At 35.1% G+C, this 21,992-nt stretch overlaps 2 protein-coding genes across 3 annotated transcripts; one reads left to right on the plus strand and one right to left on the minus strand.

Moving 5' to 3' along the window:
• The first annotated feature begins 5,388 nt into the window (after positions 1-5,388).
• Positions 5,389-7,012, plus strand: LOC147557936 (uncharacterized). Its single transcript, XM_086659497.1, has one exon. It carries the CDS (start codon positions 5,567-5,569, stop codon positions 6,827-6,829), a length of 1,263 nt encoding a protein of 420 aa, XP_086515623.1. The 5' UTR covers positions 5,389-5,566; the 3' UTR covers positions 6,830-7,012.
• Positions 7,013-15,493: 8,481 nt separating this feature from the next.
• LOC147557937 (auxin transporter-like protein 2) lies at positions 15,494-20,863 on the minus strand. Of its 2 annotated transcripts, none has more exons than XM_086659498.1 (9): positions 20,557-20,863; positions 19,729-19,989; positions 19,438-19,623; positions 19,233-19,345; positions 18,956-19,139; positions 18,753-18,850; positions 17,980-18,187; positions 17,621-17,878; positions 15,494-15,943 (listed from the first exon to the last, which is right to left on the minus strand). In XM_086659498.1, exons 2-9 carry the CDS (start codon positions 19,912-19,914, stop codon positions 15,716-15,718), a joined length of 1,461 nt encoding a protein of 486 aa, XP_086515624.1. In that variant the 5' UTR covers positions 19,915-19,989; positions 20,557-20,863; the 3' UTR covers positions 15,494-15,715. The 2 variants fall into 2 exon arrangements, with proteins under 2 accessions (XP_086515624.1, XP_086515625.1); XM_086659499.1 differs by having other exon boundaries at positions 20,188-20,824.
• Positions 20,864-21,992: the final 1,129 nt, after the last annotated feature.

A 21,992-nucleotide genomic window follows, 5' to 3' on the forward strand; every position in this document is an offset into this window, starting at 1 on the left:
AGGAACTACTCTTCAAGTTCTCGATCTTCGACGAAGGAGAAATTCTAATTAACTCGAGGAAGGCAAAATAAGGTGAGATTTCTTCTTCAACTAATATAATGTTGTGTTTTTGCATGCGATCCTGGAGTATCTAATAATTTTAGACGTTAGAAATATGCAATTCCATTAATAGCATTGTGATACGATAAATCCTCACACTTTGCGTTTTATTTGCCTGAAAAGAGGGTCAGTTACTTGGACGGATAAATAACACCGAATATCCGTTAGCCTTATCTCGAAAACGATCGTATCCACTACGAGGAGTTATCGACCTATCTTTGCTTTCTGCGCAGAGGATGTATCATGTATAGACGCTTTTATGATCTCCCACATATTCACTTGACACCAGGATACCGAGCATTAAAAAGAATAAGCGAAACATCGCCCTCGAGAAACAAACGGATATTGCCAAATAAGTGGGGAAACTTCTGGATCCAGGATGAACAAAGAGACCCACTACCCCAGTTGGTTAACCAACATGGTGTTGGTTCTTAAGAAGAAAAGTATTCAGAGAATATGTGTTGACTACACCGTCGATGGATTAGTTGGTGGATTCGACGACAGGACATGCCCTACTGAGTTTTGTGGACGCTTTTGCAAGGTCTAACCAGATAGCCAGCCACCCTGAGGACCAAAAGCACACAACCTTCAGAACAAACCGAGGACTATACAGATACCAACAAATGTCATTCAGCTTGAAAAACGTCTGAGCAACTTACTAAAGATAGTCATAGGGATTGACAAGAACATATCGGAAAGATGTACAGTGCTACGAAAATGACATGATTTTCAAGACTAAAGTCCAAGCAGACCTTATCCCAAACCTGACAAAGGCATTCGATGGACTCCAAGCATGTAATATGAAACTAGATTATGAAAATACGCTTTTGGGGTAACGTTTGGTAAATTTTTGGGCTTCACGGTCAGGCATAGACGCATCGAGGCTAACCCTTCAAAGATCACTACTCTACTAGAAATGTCGAGCCCAACAATAAAGAGATAAATGCAAAGGCTTACTTATCAACTCGCCATTTTGTCCCGATTCTTAAGTAAAATGGGAGACAAAGCCCTCTCATTCTTCAAGATCTTGAGAAAGATATTACAGAGATTCGAGTGGACAGAAGAGGCGGAACAAGCATTCAAGAATTCTGAAACATACTTAATGGCTTTTCCCCTACTGGTAAGCCCATGTCCTAAGGATGCCTTCTTTTTATGCCTTTCGGCATCCAAGAAGGTTGATTCCTCAATCTTGATGAAGTCACATGATGGGGTATTGTAGCCCATTTATTTCGTGAGAAAAGTCTTTTCTTGGTAGAGCTCAATTACCCCTATGATAAAAAAAAAACTCGTCTATTCATTGATTTTGATCGGAAAAATAATGGCGTCTATTTTGAAGCCCATATCGTTGGGGTACATACAGATCAACCTTTGAAAAATGTGTTGCAAAAGTTAGATATAATCAGAAGACTATTTAAATGAGGCATTGATAAGAGGCCTCCAGATGGCCCTAAGAAGGGAAGTGACATTGGTTCAAGTCTTTAGTAATTCGAAACTTATCATAAATCAAGTGTATGGAGAGTACGCGGCTAGAGGAGTCGACCCCACGAAATACTTGGACAAGAAAAAGCTCTGACTAGACAATGCAATAAATTCATGATCAACGGAATGCCTCGAGCAAAGAATGCGGTAGAAGACGCTTCGTTCAAAGTGATATAAAACCAAACAACTTGTCGGGAGTTTCATTCAGATCATTTTCTCAGAGAAACATCAAGAAAACATAAAATATGCTCTATACACACCTAGAGGTAAAGGATGGATAACCCCCATCCCCACATATCTGAAATTTGGCAAGACACCAACTGACGCGTATGGAACTCCCAAACTAAGGCAGAAGAGTGTTTCTTATACCCTCGTTGACGATGTACTCTACCAAAGATTCTTTACATACCATCTGCATAGAACGAATAAGATTATGTGATGAAGTAAATACGTTTATGCGGAACACATGTTAGGCCCAGATTGTAGGCCAGACAACTATCAATGGTTGGATATTACTAGCCCAAGATGCAAGAATCTTACAATGAATTCGTGAAATACTGCGAACGTTGCCAAGTACATTCGGACAAACCTAAACAACGTCCCAATGCATTGACATTGATTTTCAGCTCGTGGCCCTTCGCCCACTGGGGGCTAAATCTTGTGAGACCATTCTTGAAGCCCCGAGAGCAAATGCATCTCTGCTAGTAGAGATAGACTACTTCACTAATGGGTAGATGCAATAGTTTAGCAAATACAGAGGCAAAGGATATTTTATCTTTCATTTGGCAAACATCTTTTGCAAATTCAGTCCCGAAATGCTGGTGATGGCCACAGAATCAATTTGATAACCTTGAGGTACGAAACTTGTTGGCAGAGTTCAAAATAAAAGCAATATACGCCTTCGTAGCTCATCCCAAGCCAATGGGCAAGTATATGTAACTAATCAAACTATCACTCAGTATTGAAACACTAAATGCTAATGAAAGAAGACAAAAATCGGGCAGACATGCTCCTCGGGGTCCTCTAGGCCTACAAAACAACATCGAGATGAGTCATAGGAGATACCACCTCCAAAATGGTGTATGGAATGGAATCCTCCTCGCCTGTAGAAATAGCCTGGCCCAACTTGCACGTCAAATACTTGCATCCCGGGACAAACGAGAAAAGCATTAAGGAACAACTAGACCTAACAGAAGAAGTTCGAGAATAGGCCAAGCTCAAAAATTTTGCTTGGCGATACATGGTAGCCAAACAATACATGATTAACGCGAGGGAAAAAACATTTGAGATAGGAGACATTGTCCGGAGAAAGCCCATATTTTTGTAGAGGCCCTTAGTAGTCAACATCATGGAGTGCACATGGAGTATCAGGTTTCTTAATTTTCCGACCCAGAAATAGCTTGGTGCTCAAAAAGTGTTAAAAACTTCGTTAAATAAATATGAACAACATTTGCAATTTGTGAGATGGGGGTGGGGGAGGAGGGGGGGTACAACCGCTTAATTACAATTTCTTTGCTAATGAGAGTTATATTTAGAAGTTAATATTACATTATACCTTTTCAATAAATGGCCCCCCAGGAGAGGGGGTCTGGTGCGCTGGCGCCGGTTGCACCCCCAATTCCACACTCCTGAAGATAGATAAGAGAGCAAACTTGTTTTTTAATTCGGAGTGAAATTGTAAAAAATCAAAAGATTTCGTCTTGTGTATATAGGGCCAAAATAGGAAGGAGTACAAATGAGTCGAACATAAAGAAAATGGGCAAAATAAGGAGTAGGAAAATGAGTCGAATATTAAGATAATCAGAAGCGGAGCCAGAAATTAATTATGGGACGGGCTGAAAACTGCAACTAATGAAAAAATAGTTTCATTTATCAATTGTGCATAAATATTTTTTTACTCTTCCATATATAACAAATTTTAATTTGTTTTCTATAAATTTAAGCACCAATTTTGAAACAAATAAAACTATTTATAATAATAAATCCTACATCCGTTTATATGATTATCAAGTTATAACCAGAAGATTACAAGATCGAGTCTCCAATTACTATCCAATACTCAAAACATTGGAGTTATATATACTCTATTGGTTACACTTATGTTAACTTAGGTTGTGATATTCTTTTCTATTACAAAAATTATGTATATAAGATTTGTAATTATGATTGTTCAGAATTTTCACAAATGAGAGTATCACTTCTTTAAATTATTCTCAACAAGACCTAAGCTGCAGCCCGGTTGAGCCCACTAGTGGCGCCGCCCCTGAAGAGAATTAATCAGATCTTGAATTTAAACAAGAAAATTTCAAGTTTCTTTCGTTAAAAAAGACTAGTTATATTTTGTTTGGTACAAACCCACACATTTGTATTTTGTTTTATTGAAAATCTGATTATTTTGTGTTTTGTTTGGTTAAAAACTCAAATGCAATTCAACCAATGCAAATATTTGTCGCCACCCTTTTGTGAACCAGTTACAACCTTTCTGGTACCAGATGCAAGTTATGAAAAACCAGAGAACCAAAGACTAGACAAATTTGAGTGATCTTTTTTTCACCTAAGTAAAAAAATTTATAGAAAATTTTTACTAAATTTTCGGAATTTGAATAGGTTCTTGTGTTTTGGATCTATAACCCATTCAAGTTTATGATAGAATCTTTGTCCAATTAGACCCCTTTTTGGACGTTAAAAGTATAAAACATACTTCTAACAAAACCATAAATTTGGATTCTGGGTACAAGTTACTTGGTAGGTTCCATTCACTAACTTAAATGGATTTAACACAAAAGTCAAAAAGAAGCATTCTCTTGCAGACGACCGAGTAAATTTAAAAAATATTGACCAACATTTTAAAAAGTCAAGGCCTTGAAGTATGTATTAAAGTACGTATTAAAAAAAAACTAAAAAACTAGAAGCCAAGGCCTTGAAGTATGTATTAAAGTACGGACCGTATAATCCAAATATTCAATTTAAGACATCACCATCCAAGGACCGTCACAGAAGTTATTATACGACCTATGCAAAAAAAGAAACTTTGGAGAATTTATAATCCATCATAATCTTCTTGAGTCACCCCGATGTTTTGAATTGTTGAAGGCAAATGAACGAAATTAACGAGTATTAGCTAGTCAGACGAATTTGATAATAACAAACATTCTCAACGTTAACTCGAGAATTAATCTTGAGTCAAGTTCCACATTTATTATTGAGAGAATAAATAAACGGGGGTTTTGAGTTTACCCCCTCAACACTAATTAGTAATTGAGTTTACCCCCTTCACTAATTAGTAATTGAGCTTACTCCCTTGACTTTAGCATTTTTGGCAAAAATACTGAAGACATGTTTGGTCAGAAATAATAAAATCATAAATTAAATAATGGACAAACAAACTCAATATTTGCTAATCATATTACCGACCATATCAAACAATAAAGTGAGGTGGAATAACTAAGAGGAATCAAATTGAAGGATAATTGCTCTTGATAGTCACATTTATTTCACGTACGCCAAACACAACTTTTGTCTCTTTGTCAAAAATAATAAATCTAACGGGGTAAAGCTCAAAAAACCCTAAATAAAAACTAACTGAGTATTATTTTTTTTTTTCTTTTTTTTGTTGCAAAACCCGAGTACTTAAAATACGAATCGTATTCAACTTATAAATCATTATCAATGGACGTACACAACCAATATCCTATGTAAGGAAAGAAAGCGTAAAAGAATTAATAATTGGAAAGAAATACATCATCATCTTCTAAAACTACCATAATCACCCTCAATGGAAGATGTTATTTCCAATATGACCTACTCTTCTTATGGAACTTCCACGATATTTGCCAATTAATCAAACTAAAGACAATCTGTACACGTTCAACTAAATTCAACTCTATTGGTCTCAACTCTCTCTCTCTCTCTCTCTCTTCTCTATCTCTCTACCTTTGCTTGTTGTTCTGCCATGACATAGTTTCAATATCAGCTCCTGCAATTAAACATGTTCAATTTCAGGGGGTTTGGTATTAAAACTAAGTCTATCTTCTCAACAATCTCCTTTGCTGCTGTCTTCTTAGTTATCATTCTTATTGGCATCTTATTCAATCTTTCTCTTCATTCTGTTGTTATAGAAATGAAAACACAGAACAATGGAATTCAACCACCTCCCCAAGTTTTTAATTTAAATTCTTCGTCGTTACCGTCTCAAACGTTGCTTTCTATTCAAGAAGAGACTCAAAAAGCTTATTATATTGAAGTACCCAAAATTCAGAACTTGATTCCTACCAATCAAACAGATGAAGAAACAATTGAGTGGATGGCTAAAAGATATCCAGAGTTTGAGATGATTGAATCAACTAGAAATACCGGGAAGTTCGATTGGCGAGCGAGGAAGTTTTTTGGTACTGGGTGTAAGATTAGGTTCTTCATGACATGGATTTCGCCAGCAATGTCTTTTGGCAAGAAAGAATTCTTTGCAGTAGAGAGCCTTTTCAAAAGTCACCCTAATGGATGCTTGATGATTCTGTCATGGACTATGGATTCTAAAATAGGAAAAGATATTCTAAATCCGCTAACAAGACGCGGATATAAAGTGATTGCAGTTGCACCAAACTTGCGGTTTTTGTTCGATAATACCCCAGCTGTATCTTGGTTTGATGAGGTGAAGAATGGAAAGAAAGAAACAGGGCAGATACCATTTGCTCAAAATTTATCTAATCTCCTCAGGCTTGTACTTCTTTATAAATATGGAGGTGTTTATTTGGACACAGACTTTATAGTACTCAAAGATTTATCAGGTTTACGGAATTCGATAGGAGCACAAAGTATGGATTTCGAGTCCAAGAATTGGACTAGACTTAACAATGCTGTCCTAATTTTCGACAAGAATCATCCACTTGTATATAAATTCATAGAGGAATTTTCGCGTACCTTTGACGGAAACAAATGGGGCCATAATGGACCATACCTGGTTTCAAGGGTGATCAGGAAAGCAGAGAGAAAACCTGGTTTTAACTTCACAGTATTGCCACCAATGGCTTTTTATCCAGTAGATTGGATCAAGATAGGTGGGTTTTTCCTAAAACCAAAGAACCGAAACGAATCAAAATGGGTAGCGGCAAAGCTTCTTCAACTAAGTGGAGACACTTATGCAGTTCATCTATGGAATAAACAATCAAGTAGATTAAGAATTGAAGAAGGGAGCATCGTAGGTAAACTGATAAATGATCATTGTGTTATTTGTAAACGTATATACGATAGTTAGAATAAGAACGATCTTAAGACTGCCATAGTCATTGATTCTTTCCTGTTTTCTTGTAAAATTATAACTCTTCTGTACTACCTTAATTCAATAGAAAGTGGGAGATTGTTATTTTCCTCCATATAATGTAAAAAGAGTTAGATTATTTGTGGCAATCTATTAGAATCTAAAATACTAGAGTTATAATTTCGTTCCTCTCTGGTCATTTCTTGTAATACAGCGGAGATCGATTGATTCTTAACAACAAAAATCTTATTCTAGTAGTGCCTCTGTATTTTTATTGATGGTTATACTTGTAAAGTTTGTGGTCATCCATCCAACTCAAAACCAATTGCCAATGAGCGGAGAGACCTAGACATTATATTCTTGGTTGCTAGATAGCCCTATGAGTGGAGAGGACCTAGACATTATATTCTTGGTTGCTACATAGCCCTTCTCCCATGTGAGACTATTCTCTCACGCCCCCTCACTTGTGGCGTGGTTAGCCTAAAAATCAATAAAGAGGAATACGTAACTAGTAACTATTTGGTAATCAAAACCTGAATGTCTATTGCCCTAACATCTTAGCACTACACATGGGTTGGGATCAATCTACAGAACTAATTGTACGGATCATCGATATTGTACCTATTATTGGATTTGTAACAAGAGAACTTCCCAATAGCTCACAACATAGCTACAAATCAGATATTTGACCTTCCATATAATGACTTTCAAACAAATCATATTGATAATAGTTCTTTCAATCCCAATGAAGAAAGCTTGACAAGTATATATCAAATCAAATAAAGGATGCTCAATTGCTCTACAATCGCGGTCATTTAGAGAAAGAAAAAAGTAAGCTTGTGTGCACCCTGAGATACATTATGACAATTCACACCAAGTAACATATTGAGCTAGAAACTAAACTACTTTGTATCCATGGGAATCCAAATGATCCAATTTTGTGATCTGTAGTATAGACAAGTATAAGAACTCTAGGTCCCCATTCCATGGGATTCATATATGCTATAAATGTTTGTTTATATAAATCCAATTATTTGTAACAATTTAAGCAATCCAACCCCTATAATATTCCATGCATTTGAAAGATCATCATGGTAAAACTTCGATGAATAAGGCCCAATCTTCGTCAAAAGAAGAACAAAGATGGGCAACCTAATACCGATGCCTTGCCTTCTTCCATGCCCACAAAAAGGTAAGCTCCAAACAATGATGTACAATGATTTCCCCTACGAAAGGTAATAAACTTACTGCCAAATTATACTCTCTCTTACTATTTGGTAGAATTTATAGCTAAATTGGGTGTCAAATTGTAAAAAAATCGAGAAAGTAATTTCAATTTTTTTTTAATTGTATTAGTTTTCTTTTTATTCTCGACTTTAGCTTCTAGTTGATTAACTAATTAGGTTAAGATTTAGATAGTTCCTTGTTAATATAAAACTTGTTTTAGGCGTAGTTTCTATTTCTTTTAGAGTGTCGTAACATGTTATTTTGGGTATGTCTAAACGGAGTCATATGAGTACTAAGTATCTCGAAATGAAGTTTTAGTATGTCTAGAGTTGTTTTCTATAGAGGTATCTAAGTAAAGATATCCTAGTACAAAATTTTAAAACAGAAGATTTATTTTGTTGAAGTTTATGACCTCTCTTGTTTTGTTCTTGTTCTGAAGCATCGCCTAAATAACTTATATGTGGCTTCATGAATGGGATAAATCAACTAAAGAATTTATATCTTTGGAATAAATAAGGTGAAGCAGTTCTCATTTTACAGTCAGATATCTCTATAACAGGTAAACTGAACAAGGCACATTACTAGTAACAAATTAGGGCAAAATATGAATGTTTGAAACTTAAGGAGAGTGATTTTGTGGTTACTCACCCAGTAGATGAGTAGAAAAAGGAGTTGTAGTTATAGGGAGTGGAACTGATCATATGGGGTGTCTACAGCAAATTGGGTTTAGGCCAATAGAACTTCAAGATATCTACAGGGTACAACTTGTGGAAAGTTCTAAGGGAAATGTTAAATGCACTAACCACACTCACATATCCTTTCATCTGGACAAAAAATATCTTTACTGTGAGTATATATAACAAAAATTGGGAGTGCATTTAAAAAATTTCCCAAATTTTAAATATACGAGGTTTTTGTTTTTGTTTTTTTTTTTTTTTTGAAAACAAGTTAAACATAAATATAAAGTAGACCTTACAGACACGTCCGAGGACTAACTTTACAAAAGATTAACAAACTTGGGGTGAAACAACACCACTTCAATTTTTGGAGGGTAAAACGGACGCAGCCAGAAGATGTGCCTCTTTATTGAAAATACGGTTACAGTAAGCTATTTCCAGCTGGCTCCCCCCATTGATCTCACGTATTGCCTCAATCTCGCGCAAGTATCTCCACAGCGGATCTAAATCGACGGTTGTGATGTGGGTAATCAAAACCCTAGCATCACCCTCCAATAAATAGTCTGCTAAGCCGAGTTCTCTTCCAAGCTCTAACCCACAAAAAAATCTTTCGATTTCACGAAACATGGCCGATATTGGTACGATGATCTTTGTTTTAGTCCCTAGAATTTCACCTTTCCAGTTCCTTGCTAAAGCAGCACATGAAGCCATTGATTCTCTATATGAACCATCAAAGTTGATCTTGATTTTGCCAAACGGTGGTGGGCACCAGTCATCTACCTGCAAAAGTGGGTTAGAAACAGCGTGATCTAGGGGTTCAGACACATACCTTAGTGATTCTCTGATCGACACCAACAACGAGATAAATCCAATTGTTTATGTTGAAAATGGTTTTCGTTCCTGAATTTCCACCATCCCCACATCAAGTAAGTCAATTTATACCAATCTTTACCTTCTTTAGCTTCTATATTGGGTAGATCTGCTAGGGATCTTATAGGACCTACTTCAATATGGTGTAAATGAACAGAGTCAGAGATCTGGAGCAATTCTCTGTATTTGGGGCATTCGCCAAAAAAGATGGAGTATAGTTTCTTGCTCCTCTAGTCCACAAAGCTTGCATAAATTATCAATAGAAGGTACTCTCTTGCTAATATTTTCTAGAGTAGACAATCCATTGTGAATAAGCTTCCAAATAAAAATTTGTATTTTTGGATCCATGTTCTTCTTTTTCCAAAACAACTTCCAAGGGGAGTTAGAAGCAAGCTCAGACAGTATAGGTAAAGTTTTAATTTCCCTATAATATGATTTGGTATTGAACTTACCATTTACTGTTGGACACCACATTAGTTGATCATCCTGAAATGTAGGAGATAAATGTATGTTAGTAATGGCTGCAACTGTTTGAGAGTCAAAATACGTGTTTATAATATCCCAATTCCAACTAAATTGATTTGGAATCATGATGTCCGAAACCCAGAAAATGTGATTTGGTAGTGGTTGTATGATAACTGGTAATCTATCTTGGGTGGTTTGAATCCAGGGATCTAATTTAATTTTAACTTTTGTACCATCACCAATAAACCATATCACATTCTTCCTCATTGTCTTCTTGGTCTTATTTATAGCTTTCCAGAAGTGTGAAGCACCTGTTGAACAATTTTCCAACCAAAATTCATCCTTCTTCAAGTATTTTGCTTTAAGTAACTTGACCCAAACTGAACATTGATTAGTAAGCAATCGCCAAGTCATTTTGGCTATTAGTGATTGATTAACTTGCTCTATAGATCGAATTCCTAACCCTCCTGCATACTTTGTTATTCACACAGTCACACGAGGTTTTTGTTATTCACACAGTCACACGTACAATACCCTTTGACTTTTTTTTTTGAACTCAATACCCTTTGACTTGATCAATCGACTAAGACCAAGCCAGATTTTATTTGCACACCAAAAATCACCACTATTTGATGAAGATAGTTGGTCATCCGAAAATGGAAATCTTCTTCTTTTCTTTTCCACCAGCACCATTGTGGTATTGGAGAGAGGAAGAAGATTAAGACATTTATTTTTTCTCATGAAAATAGTTGGTAAATGGTCGATCAGTTGTTTGTCGATAAATTTTTGTTGAAATATCTTTCTATATATTAAGATATCCCATATAATAATATTAGGAAATATCAAATATTAGTAACTACTAAAAGTTAGGAACTTGTAAATATATTAGCATAAAACTATTAGAAACTACTAAGATATTAGGAACTACTTCCTCAGTCCCAAAATGAATGACCTATTTTGAAAACAATGATGATAGGGGGACTCCCTGGGCATACTCCCAGGTGTACTCCCCCTCACAATCACAAGGCCACTTTGGTATTTTCACAGTTTTGTCAGACTGAAAAGACCAAAATGGCCTTGGCTTGTGAGGGGGAGTACACTTGGGAGTGTACTTCAGGGAGTCCCCCATTCATTTTCCTTTTGAAAACTCAACTTTTTAAGGGAACATCATTAACTAGAGTTTGACTTTCAAAAATAACATTGTTTTTCCAATTGTATCCTCATTAACTTTTTTAATTTACAATGAAAAAGTTAAACTTACTTTTAAATAAAGTTGTCATTAAATTTATAGTAATGGGTATTACTGGAAGGAGCGAAAAGTCCTTTTCTTTATTTTTAAAAATAGGACACTAAAATGGGACAACTCAAAATAGAAATTAGGTCATTCAATTTGGGACGGAGGGAGTAGTAAATTTAGAAACTAGTAGTATTGTAACTCTATCAATAGAGTTTTATATTTCTTTTGTAAACCATCAAGGAATAAAACAAATTTTTTGATCAATTTCAACTTGGTATCAGAGCTTTCAGATACTAAATCTAAGTAATACAACTTTCCTTGTCTAACACCATGACGAATTGTTTGCCTTGTTACAATCTATTGGGTGTGTAGCATTTGTTCATCTTCATGAGCACCAACGTACAAAATTAACTCCAAGGGCATTAAGATGTGTAGTTGTAGGGTACGTTGCAAATCAGAAAGGCTACAGATGTTATCATCCTCCAACTAAACGAATGTTTGTTACATTGGGTGTTATCTTTCATGAAGATTCTAAGTATTTTTCACCTGAGTCTGAACTTCAGGGGCGGGGGGGGGGGGGGGGGGGACTAAGTAGGAAGTTCTGACTCTTGATTATGAAGAAACGGATAATCATGTAGAAGAGAATAAAATGGGATCTAATATTGAAGTAAATTTGATTCCTGAAAAAATAATTAGAGCTGAAATTGAAATTCCAGAATTACCAACACCTGAATCAGTAATGGAAGAAAGTGTGAATAAAATCGTTGAACAAATTGTGGATTCACCTCCAATTGAAGTCGTTGAAAAAATTTTGGATTCACCTCCAATTGAAGTCGTTGAACCAAGGGTTAGTAATACACCAAACCAATCAGTTGTCGAGGATGTTTTCTGAAGCACCTTCTGAACCACCTAGGAAAATATTACCGTCGCGTCAAACCAGAGGTATTCCTAAACCGACATATGAACATGAGCTGTCTAGTAGAGTCAAATATCATATGAGTCAGTGTGTGTCAGATCATCGGTTGTCTGAATCAAATAAGTCATTTGTAAACCATCAAGGAATAAAACAAGTTCTTTGATCAATTTCAACTTGGTATCAGAGCCAACGGTCTTAAATTTGTTTTGTGAATTTATATTGAGTGAAAGAGAAAGAGCCTTCATCTTCATCTTCATCTCATCTTCATCTTCATCTTCATCTTCATATTATTATTTTTTTCCAGTTTAGTTAAAGTGAAGTGCTACTGATGCTTCCGCAATAATGACTCGCAATAAGGCAAAGTCAAATTTTGCTAAAGTTGTTGGTTGATCTGACAAAACTACTTAACTCACTGCAACAAAATTGGTCATACCAAAAGTCATTGTTATGAACTATTAGGTTATCCAGAATGGTGGGATTATAATCGAAAGAAAAACTCTAAGAAGACCCTAGATCCAACTGTTAAGCAAGCTTCATCGACAGTAGCCATTACAACTAATGTAGGCAAGACTTTAAATATGTCTACACATGTTTCGAATAGTACTTGGATAGTTGATTCTGGTGCTACAGATCATATGACTTTTGATTCTAGATAGGTTTCAACCATTAACCAATCTTCACATAAATATGTTTCTACTGCCAATGGCACCTCAGTCTCTGTTGTAGGGGAAGGACCTAAAACTGTACCGAATACATTGAACTTAGACTCTGTTTTGGTTGTCCCATCTTTAGATCATAATTTATTATCAGTGTCTCAAATAACCACCACTCTATATTGTGTTGTCATCTTTTGGCCTAAATTTTGTGTATTTAAGAACATCCTTCTGAAAGACCAATTCAATTATATTGTGACAATAAAGCAGCATGTGATATTGCTCACAATCCAGTCCAGCACGACCGCACAAAGCATGTTGAGGTAAATCGATGTTTTATTAAAGAAAAATTGGAAGACAACATAGTAGAGTTACCAAAGATCCGATCTGAAGATCAAGGTTGATGTTCTTACCAAAGTAGTTTCAAGTCGAATATTTTCGAAAATGGTAGACAAGTTGGGCATGTGTGATATCTATGCACCAACTTGAAGGGAGTGTTGAAATATCTTTCTATATGTTAAGATATCTCATATAATAATACTAGGAAATATCAAATACTAGTAACTAGTAAGAATTAGGAACTAGTAAATATATTAACATAAAACTATTAGAAACCACTAAGATATTAGGAACTAGTAAATTTAGAAACTAGTAGTATTGTAACTCTATAAATAGAGTCTTATATTCCTTTTGTAAACCATCAAAGAATAAAGCAAGTTCTTTGATCAATTTCAACTACTTTATCAGGAGGGGGTGGTTGTTGTCGTTGAAAAGTAGTGTGTGTAAATAGGTGATTGGAGTTTGTGAAAGTGTGTGAATAAAAGTGGGGAAGTTTTATAGGGCCTTCCTGGTTTTGTTAAAAGGCCTCCCCATTAACCATTTCACTTGACAAATTATCATTGAGGGGGGCCCTTTTAACAAAAATGAGGGGGCCCTATAAAATCTCCCATAAAAGTGTTTGTCAATAACAAAAACCTCGTGTTTTTCAAAAATTTCCCTATGTTATTCTCAGAGTTCTGACGGCTCTGTATCATGTTTCTAAAAGTCCAAAAGAGAAAAGAAACATGACCTAAAAAAATCGAGATGTTTTAAACGAATTTTTTTTTCTTCTTGTTACTTTGGTGCATCGTGTCGAACAAACGTATCCTCTGTCAAACGATGTAGAACAACAGATGCATTTAAACAGATATATTAGCTTTTGGTGGTCATCACTTGAAAGATCGAGAATTTTGCTAAAAGAACAAAAGCAAAAAATGGAGATAGGTAGGATTACAGGCACGTTTAACAAACCAACTTGAGAATGTTCTTTCGTATAATTTGTCCTAGAAAATTTTCTTTAACTGAAATCTCTAGCATAATTTAGGTTTCTTTTGGGATTTTGTATTTCTCACTAGCTTTGCATTCAGTTGATTTCGTTCTAACATCACTATACATACCAAAGGCTAGTTTTTTTGTTAAAATTGCATATCCAGTTAGACTAATAACAACTACTATTTTACCGTTCTCAAATATTACTTTTAACACTTGAAACTCACTTCTAACACAATAATTTCAATTGGTGACTTTGTATAATAAGCTTGGCCGATGTTAATTTCGTTCTAAATTTTCAAACTTTACCCATCCAAGGAAATCTAAATGAGATATTAGTCGAAATATTATATGTTTATTACGATTAATGTGGTACGATTCAAAACCCAAGGAGTCCCCTCTTAGCTAGTCAAAATGTTCTAAGAAATGTTGTATCTAAATAATTTTGAGAGTGCCAATGAGTCCATCCAAAATCATAGATTATTGAATTAGTCAAAATAAGAGGAACAATTTTGACCAGAAATGAAGGCTTTGTTGAAGTTAATCCATTTTTTTTATTTATAGCTTTACCCACTTGGGGAAATTGTGCACTAAGACAGGGGGTTGAACCAATTTAAAATTGACAATTTGATTTGTCAACCCTAATGAAGAAGCAAACATTAATTAAGACCAGCTTTTAAATAATTCAATATTAGCAATACTTAAGCAGGACTACACTCAAATACAGGATACATGTGCTATAAAATTAAGTTTATAAAATTAAGAAAGGGTCAGGCTTTGATTATATTAACATGAAAGTGTTAATTAATTTCAACAAAAAAAAAATGAAAGTGTTAATTAATTTAAGTTATAAATCAATTAGAGAGCACATGACAAAGAAGTATATGTTAGAGCAACCCATGTGAAGAGAGTCAAGTCCCATACTCCACTTCCACTCTCCTATTTGATTCCTATATTTTTACATGGATGGAGAACTAGAACTTTTTCTCTTTTCGTTTAAGGACGAGAACCAGAACCAGAACCAGAACTAAAATCAGAAAGAAAACCGACTTAAGCCAAACTTACATATTGAAGTTGAAACAAAACAATGGTATAATATAATCTTGGACATGAGTTAATGATTCGCATCTACTTCTTTGTCAATTTTGATCTTGGACTAGTTTTGCTTAAACCAGAAGATAGTAAAAGCACATAAATCCCGTCAGTTAGTTAGATACTTTGACCAAAATTGTGTTTGGTTTATGCGCTTAAAATAAGATATTATCTCATTTAACAAATAAAGAGAAATAAGAAGATAAAGCATAGAGATATACTAATTTGATTTTCTATAGTTTAATTGCTAAGGAATCATTACCACACTATGTAACTACCAAATAAAATAAAATTAAACAACAAAACAAAATAATAAATAAAAAAAAAGGGAAAAAACAGCACACAATATGTGAGAGGAAACCCTTGCCAACCCACCCACACTGTATAATACAAGAAAGAGAAAGAGACACAAATCGGCTCGACTCAGTTTGAATCGGTTTAGTGAAGGTGTTTGGGTGGTGGTGCGGCATGAATTGGTGGCGGCGGTTTACATTGATAGCATTTAGCGAATAACCCGAACGTATCCACTTGCCTGACAAAATTAGTCATACTGGCCCATCCACCGAATCCAAACCCGACAATTAAAACCCATATAACCACGAACGTATTAATCACATACATTGCCGTCCAGCTAGGCATGAAAAACGGTGGCTTCTCAGCAGCATTCTGCACCACAAATCGAATAGAATGCGAGAAATTTATAGTGTGCTATAATTATAAGTTTGATTCAGAGACTCTTTTAAGTTTAATTTTAAAAAACAGTTAAAAATAAGATTATATAATAATTCTAGTTTAGCAGAAAGAAAGATTTCTCAATTTTGTGTGATAATGACTCGTTTAGTCATGTGAAGATAACTCAGTGAGTCAAACTCAGGCCAGACAGCAACAAGACTCGATAAAGATTGTAATAAATACTACTGTACATAGACAACTGTTCCTTTATCTTCTCTTCTCTCTACCATTTAATTCTGTCTAACTCTTCTTCTCTCTTTCTCACATGGAACTGCCCTTCAAATTAGGGCCCTACTATCACTCAAATTAGATGGGTATTTTCGATAATTGAACATACCAATAACAAGTGAGAAGAGAAATGTATATGAAATTTTGCTAAAATACAAGAAAATGAAAATCATAAGAAGTCGATGGCACGGCGCGATATGGGATGAGATGGAGAGAAGACAAACAGATCAAACAAAGAAGAAAAAATCAAATTTCAGCTAAACTACTATTTTAGACAAACAATATTTTAGTTAAATTGATGGTTTCTTGTGCATAAAAGGGAAAGAGGTGTCCTACTAGTAATGGGTTACTAACTACCAACAAAGACTAGATCCAAATGAAAAAAGTTTATTTGGTTTTACATGTAGGATGTTTCAACCTTAATTTATGGCCTTTAATCAATCATCAATCTCATATGACTTTTTGGTAGATTGTCCATCAACATCTCTATATTGAGATCTTTTAGATGCATAATGAATGGATTGAGTCTAACTAGGAGTTCTACTTGCTCATTGGATCTCTTGCTTCATGTACAAACCAAATTTATTTCGTAAAACATTTCTATATAGTTGGGTTTCTTAAGTATGCAACTAAGACAATAAAAATGTATATGTACAAAACTTTATCTTTGGAGTAATGTTAGAGAACAATAATAACTACACACACTCTAGGCTGAAATCATGTGTGTCTTGCCGTGTTTCAGTGTTTAATGGATAAGAATTATAAAAAATACGAATCACGATAAATCTCGAAGGATTGTTATCTAGAATCTGTCTGATTTTTCTTGTCTCGTATCATTTTTTATATCCTTAATCGTTATTACAGAGTTTATCGAAGAATCTAAACTACCCAGATGAACTCATCCTTCGTCCAATAGGATAGTGCGATACTATTGAGATGAACTCATCCTATCGTCTATATCGGATGGCTCATATGTGGCCACAGGATTGTATCTATCTCATTATAGGGCGTTGATTGATGTACAAATTTACCTAAAGTGGCATCCTAAATCTAATCAACCTACTTTTCTTTTCTTTCTCCACAGTACAAACCTAACCTAATCTTTCCTTTAAAGGGTATCTTTATAGAAATCACTACTAGGTTCATCTGCACGTGAATAAAACGAAAGGTAAAGTGAAATGGAAAAAGATTTTCTTTCAATAATGTAAAGTGGAAATGACTAAAATGCCCCGCAGACTCAACTATAATAACTAATTTGACACCATAACCACCTAAAATAGTGCCCTAGGAATAGGAAACACGGTTATTAGGGGCCAGTGGGCCACTAGTACTATTGATAACAGGGCAGTTCGGTCAAGAGAGAGATGGAGAGAGACTGTTTACCTGACGGGCAGAAGCTTTTCTGTAAGTTAGCATATGAGCAAGGGCAGGAATGATGTAGACTGTGAAGCTAACTAGGAGTGCTCCCACAGCTGAATTTATGGGTCCAAAGAAAGGGAAAATAATAGCTAAGAACCATATCGGAATCACAACAGGTAGCCGGGCGAGTGCCCTCAGACATATACTCTTCGTATCATGCATACCGATCACCTTCTCCCATACAAAATACAATGGTGTACATGCGAACCCGAATGTGATAAACTGCAAATAATAACGACTAGAGCATTTTAGCCAAGTTGGAAAAGGAAGTGAAGATCGGTGAGTTTACTCTTTAACATTAACATGAGTATGTAATAACTAACCTGGTGAATAAGCATTAAGATGACTGCAGTATCACGCCATCCGTTTTTTGGGAGGAGGGAGAAAGCGTTGGAATGATTCAATAGTTCATCACCAAAAGCCCAATAAACCGCAGATGCTGAAGGAAGCGTTAGTGTGAATACATACAAAGTAGCTATTAGGTATATGTACTTGAATTTCTGTGGCTTCCACATTGCATGCATAATTTCCCTGTATTATCCACAACCGCAACGGTTAATGGTCTATAATCATTCCTGATTCATTAACATCCAAGATAAGAGTAAATTGAAACACTTTTTCATTTAAAAACATTCCTCAACACTTGTAGGGTTTGCTTTTTCCATGTCTGAATTTAGTTTTCTTATTCAACTCCTCTCAATATCAATGCCAATCAATCATTCACCAAATCAGACATCACAAATACGTAAAACAAACATCCTAACCAAAATTTAACTTCAACATTTAGACACACACTTATTTCATTAGGTTACTTGAAAAAAAAGACAAACCCCACTAACTAAACAAGTAATTTTGTGACATTAGATGGGTAACATGGTCATAAAATAGTGATTTCAATTTTCTAATTTTCTTTTAATGTTTTTTTTTTGCTTTAAAATTTTCTTTTAATATTGAAAGAGTGAGTTAAACTATTTGCTGAGAAACTCAAAATAGTCCAGGAAAGCTGCAAATAGAAGCCATTTAGGAAGAAGAGAATAAACAGACTCTCTCTCTCTATCTCCACTCTCACTTTCTCTCTCTTAAAAAAAACACTTACACAGTGACAGCATGACCACCGAAAGTGTAGAGAATATTAGTGGCACCAGTGAAATAAAGAACAAGCTTTGTTGGAGCTGTGTGTTGAACCCCATCAACCTGTTCAAATTAAACTTCAAAATCTCAAAAATCAAAAATCAAAAATTCATCTCTCAAAATCTAAATAAATCAATAAACCCATGAAATTAAACTAGGAAAATTTACCTGGCCATGAACAAAAGCAGCAATTGTCATATACCAGGCAGTATAAGTAGTCATCCCAAGTCCAAGAAATGACCAAATTCTATAGTTATGAAATGAAGGTATGAACACTGTTGTTGCACAACAAGCACCAAATATATACGTCCATGTTCTCTTATCCAATCGATCATTTATGTAGTAAATGTTACTGAAAATTTCAACAAATTAGTTTTTACCCATTTTAATTCAAGAGTTAGAGAGAGAAACAAAAGTTAGAGAGAGAGAGAAAGTTTGTTATTACCTAGCACAAGCTATAAGCTGAATAACAGAACCAAATAGAAGAAAAGTACAATTGAAAGCTAATCCCACTGCCTTCCAATAAGGCCCCAATAATCCATCCAGCACTTCAAACCACTGTAAAAAATTGAGAAGTAATTTCTCACTAAAAACTCTTTCTCTCACTAAAAACTGTTTCTCTCTCTCTCTAAAGAAACAAAATCGAGTACCTGAATAACATGATTTTTAAAGCTGACGTTTTCTTTCTGTTTTCTGCTTCGGTACTCAATATAAAGAACACTGATGAGGTAAGCTGTCCAACTACCCAATATACCATAAAAAATCTGAAAGATTATTCCTGATACCATACCCAATTGAGAAAAAGAATATGGTAGCGTTAATAGAACTTGAGCTACCTGTTTCAAACCCCAAAAAACAAAAAAAAAAATATCAAATTTTGATTTTTGATTAAGTTGAATTAGGGTTAAAATTAAAGAGATTAGAAGATTAATGGGTTTTACTTGATTAGAAGCACAACTAAACCAAGCATCATAAACAGAACCACCATGCCATAAAAAGCTTTTAACATTGAACATTGATTTATCTTCATTTTCATTTTCTTCTTCTCTTGATCTTCTTCCATCAGTCTCTGTTTCTTCATAACTTGTAGTAATAATGGATTCTTCTCCTTGCTTTTGTGGTAACATTTTTTCTTTTTGTTCAAGATTTAAGAACTTTTAAACTCCAAATGGTGTTAAGAAGAGAAAGAATTAAGTTTAGATCTGAAACATAAAAAGGACAATAAGTGAGACAAAATAATCAAACCAAATTAAGTTTAGCAAACGAAAGGGTATTACTGAAAAAGCAAAATAGGTAACCCAGATCTGAAGATTCTTCAGAAATAAGTGATTTTTACAGAAATAAGGTCATGGGAGCCTTAGAGAGAGAGAGAAAAAGAGAGAGAGAGAGAGGAGCTTAACCCTTTTCTGCTTTTTTTTTTGGAGAGAAGAAATGGGTTGGACAGTCAAGAAGAGTTACAGCAGAGAGAGATAGAGAGAGTGAGAGAAGATGAATTATTGAATAGGAAATCTTCCTCCACTCCGAAATCAGCAATCTTTAATACCCATTATAATTGCCATTTACAGTATCTATCATCACTACCAAGTTTACTCCTTTTACCCCCAAACCCACTTAAATGCACCTCCTTAATTCTCTCTCTCTCTCTCACTACCCTCTGAAAAAACGGCAGTCGAGGAACACAAAGGCAAGTATCCAATTGGGAATTTCAGAATCCAAATACCTTCTCAAGTTTTTTAGAGAGAGAAAGATGTTTATGTAAGCTAACTCACCTTAAGTAAAAGTAATAAGTTTCTGAACTTTCTTCAGTCCAGATTCAGTAAGTCACACAAGCTAGGAAGAAGAAGAAGCTTGAGTTGGGCACCCAATTGAAAGAAGACAACAATGAAATGAAGAAGCTTGCTTAGTTCTCTCTCTCTCTTCTTTCTCTCTCCTGATTGGATTCTGGAGGGTAGAGGGGGAGTTCAGTCAGTTTATGGGTAGGGGAGAGAGGGAATCAAGTTCTGCCGAAAAGGACGTACTTGTGATCACTAAAAATACAGAGTTAGTGAAAGCAGAGGAAGCTGCTTTTATAGCACTTAAAGTTACCATTCCAAACGGCTATTACTAGATAATGAACCAAATTAATCCAATATTATTAACTACTATAACAAATAGTCAAACCAAATTAAGCCCACGACCCGAAAATGAGCACTGGTTAGAAGTTTAGGCGCCTTTTACGCCCGGTATGCAAGAGCACATTAATATATAGCCGACTAAACCTACGTATCCAATGACTACTATAAGGTGGTACTATAAGGCGGGTGTTACTGGAGTGTGTCTCGTATCCTGTAGCCATACAGTCTAGGGTACTATCGCAGTCAGGTCCCCAAACCCAAGAGTTTTATGAATTAGACATTGGGCTTTCATTCTATCTACAAAAGTAATAGTATGGTGGAACCACCTGAACCACTTGTGACTTGTCCTTGCTTGTAGCACTAATCTTTGTTATAAACTCGAGAATGAAATTTTCGCGTATGGGTTGGACCTAAGACACATTAAACTCCATCATAGATTTGAAAGGACCTAGTCATGACGTTTATGGTCCAACAAGTAGTTCAAAGTAATCAAAGAACTTATTTTATTCTTTGATGAATCTCAAAAGAAATACAAGACTCTATTTATAGAGTTAGAATACTAGTAGTTTCCAATTTACTAGTTACTAAAAATCTAGTAGTTTCTAAATAACAGTTTCTAATATTTAATAGTTTCTAATATATCAATATACGAAAGATATTTCAACACAAGTAAGGCCCAATGAAAAAAAAAAACAGGAAGTGAGCAAGTTTATGGACCATTTCTAAACTTTAGACCATGATGAGATGTGTTTTTAGGGAGGAAGCCGTAACTCGTGGACATCATTAGCAATCAATCTAGTTTTTCTTTTGTTTATTTGTCAATCGGTTAAGGTTCTCACCGCTCAAAATAAGAAAAATGCTAGAAAATGCTAAACGACAACACTTACTTGAGCCCTAAACAAACTCACAAACAATAGTTATTTAGAGTTAACTATTGTCATGGTATTTTGACAACTCCACCTTAAATATGTGATTTACAAAAAGGGCTAAAAGCAACATGCTATGTGGTTTAGGTCAGACCAGTTTCATTTGACCCGCATTTTCTCTTGGCATCCAGATTTGATGGTGGGTTTTCTTCTGTTGGGTTATGG

This window comes from Eschscholzia californica, unplaced genomic scaffold, assembly GCF_041429995.1.
Source record: "Eschscholzia californica isolate CP2 unplaced genomic scaffold, dmEscCali1.0.p SCAF_2, whole genome shotgun sequence".
Lineage (NCBI taxonomy): Eukaryota > Viridiplantae > Streptophyta > Magnoliopsida > Ranunculales > Papaveraceae > Eschscholzia > Eschscholzia californica.

What these genes read in the sequence shown, in the direction of transcription:
- LOC147557936 (XM_086659497.1), top strand. Translation starts at nt 5,567, where the DNA reads ATGTTCAATTTCAGGGGGTTTGGTATTAAAACTAAGTCTATCTTCTCA.
- LOC147557937 (XM_086659498.1), bottom strand. Translation starts at nt 19,914, where the DNA reads ATGTTACCACAAAAGCAAGGAGAAGAATCCATTATTACTACAAGTTAT. An exon ending in CAGCTTATAGCTTGTGCTAG is followed by an intron (nt 19,140 to 19,232) that starts GTAATAACAAAC and finishes TGAAATTTTCAG; the next exon opens with TAACATTTACTACATAAATG. An exon ending in GAAAAGCTTCTGCCCGTCAG is followed by an intron (nt 15,944 to 17,620) that starts GTAAACAGTCTC and finishes TTTGTGGTGCAG; the next exon opens with AATGCTGCTGAGAAGCCACC.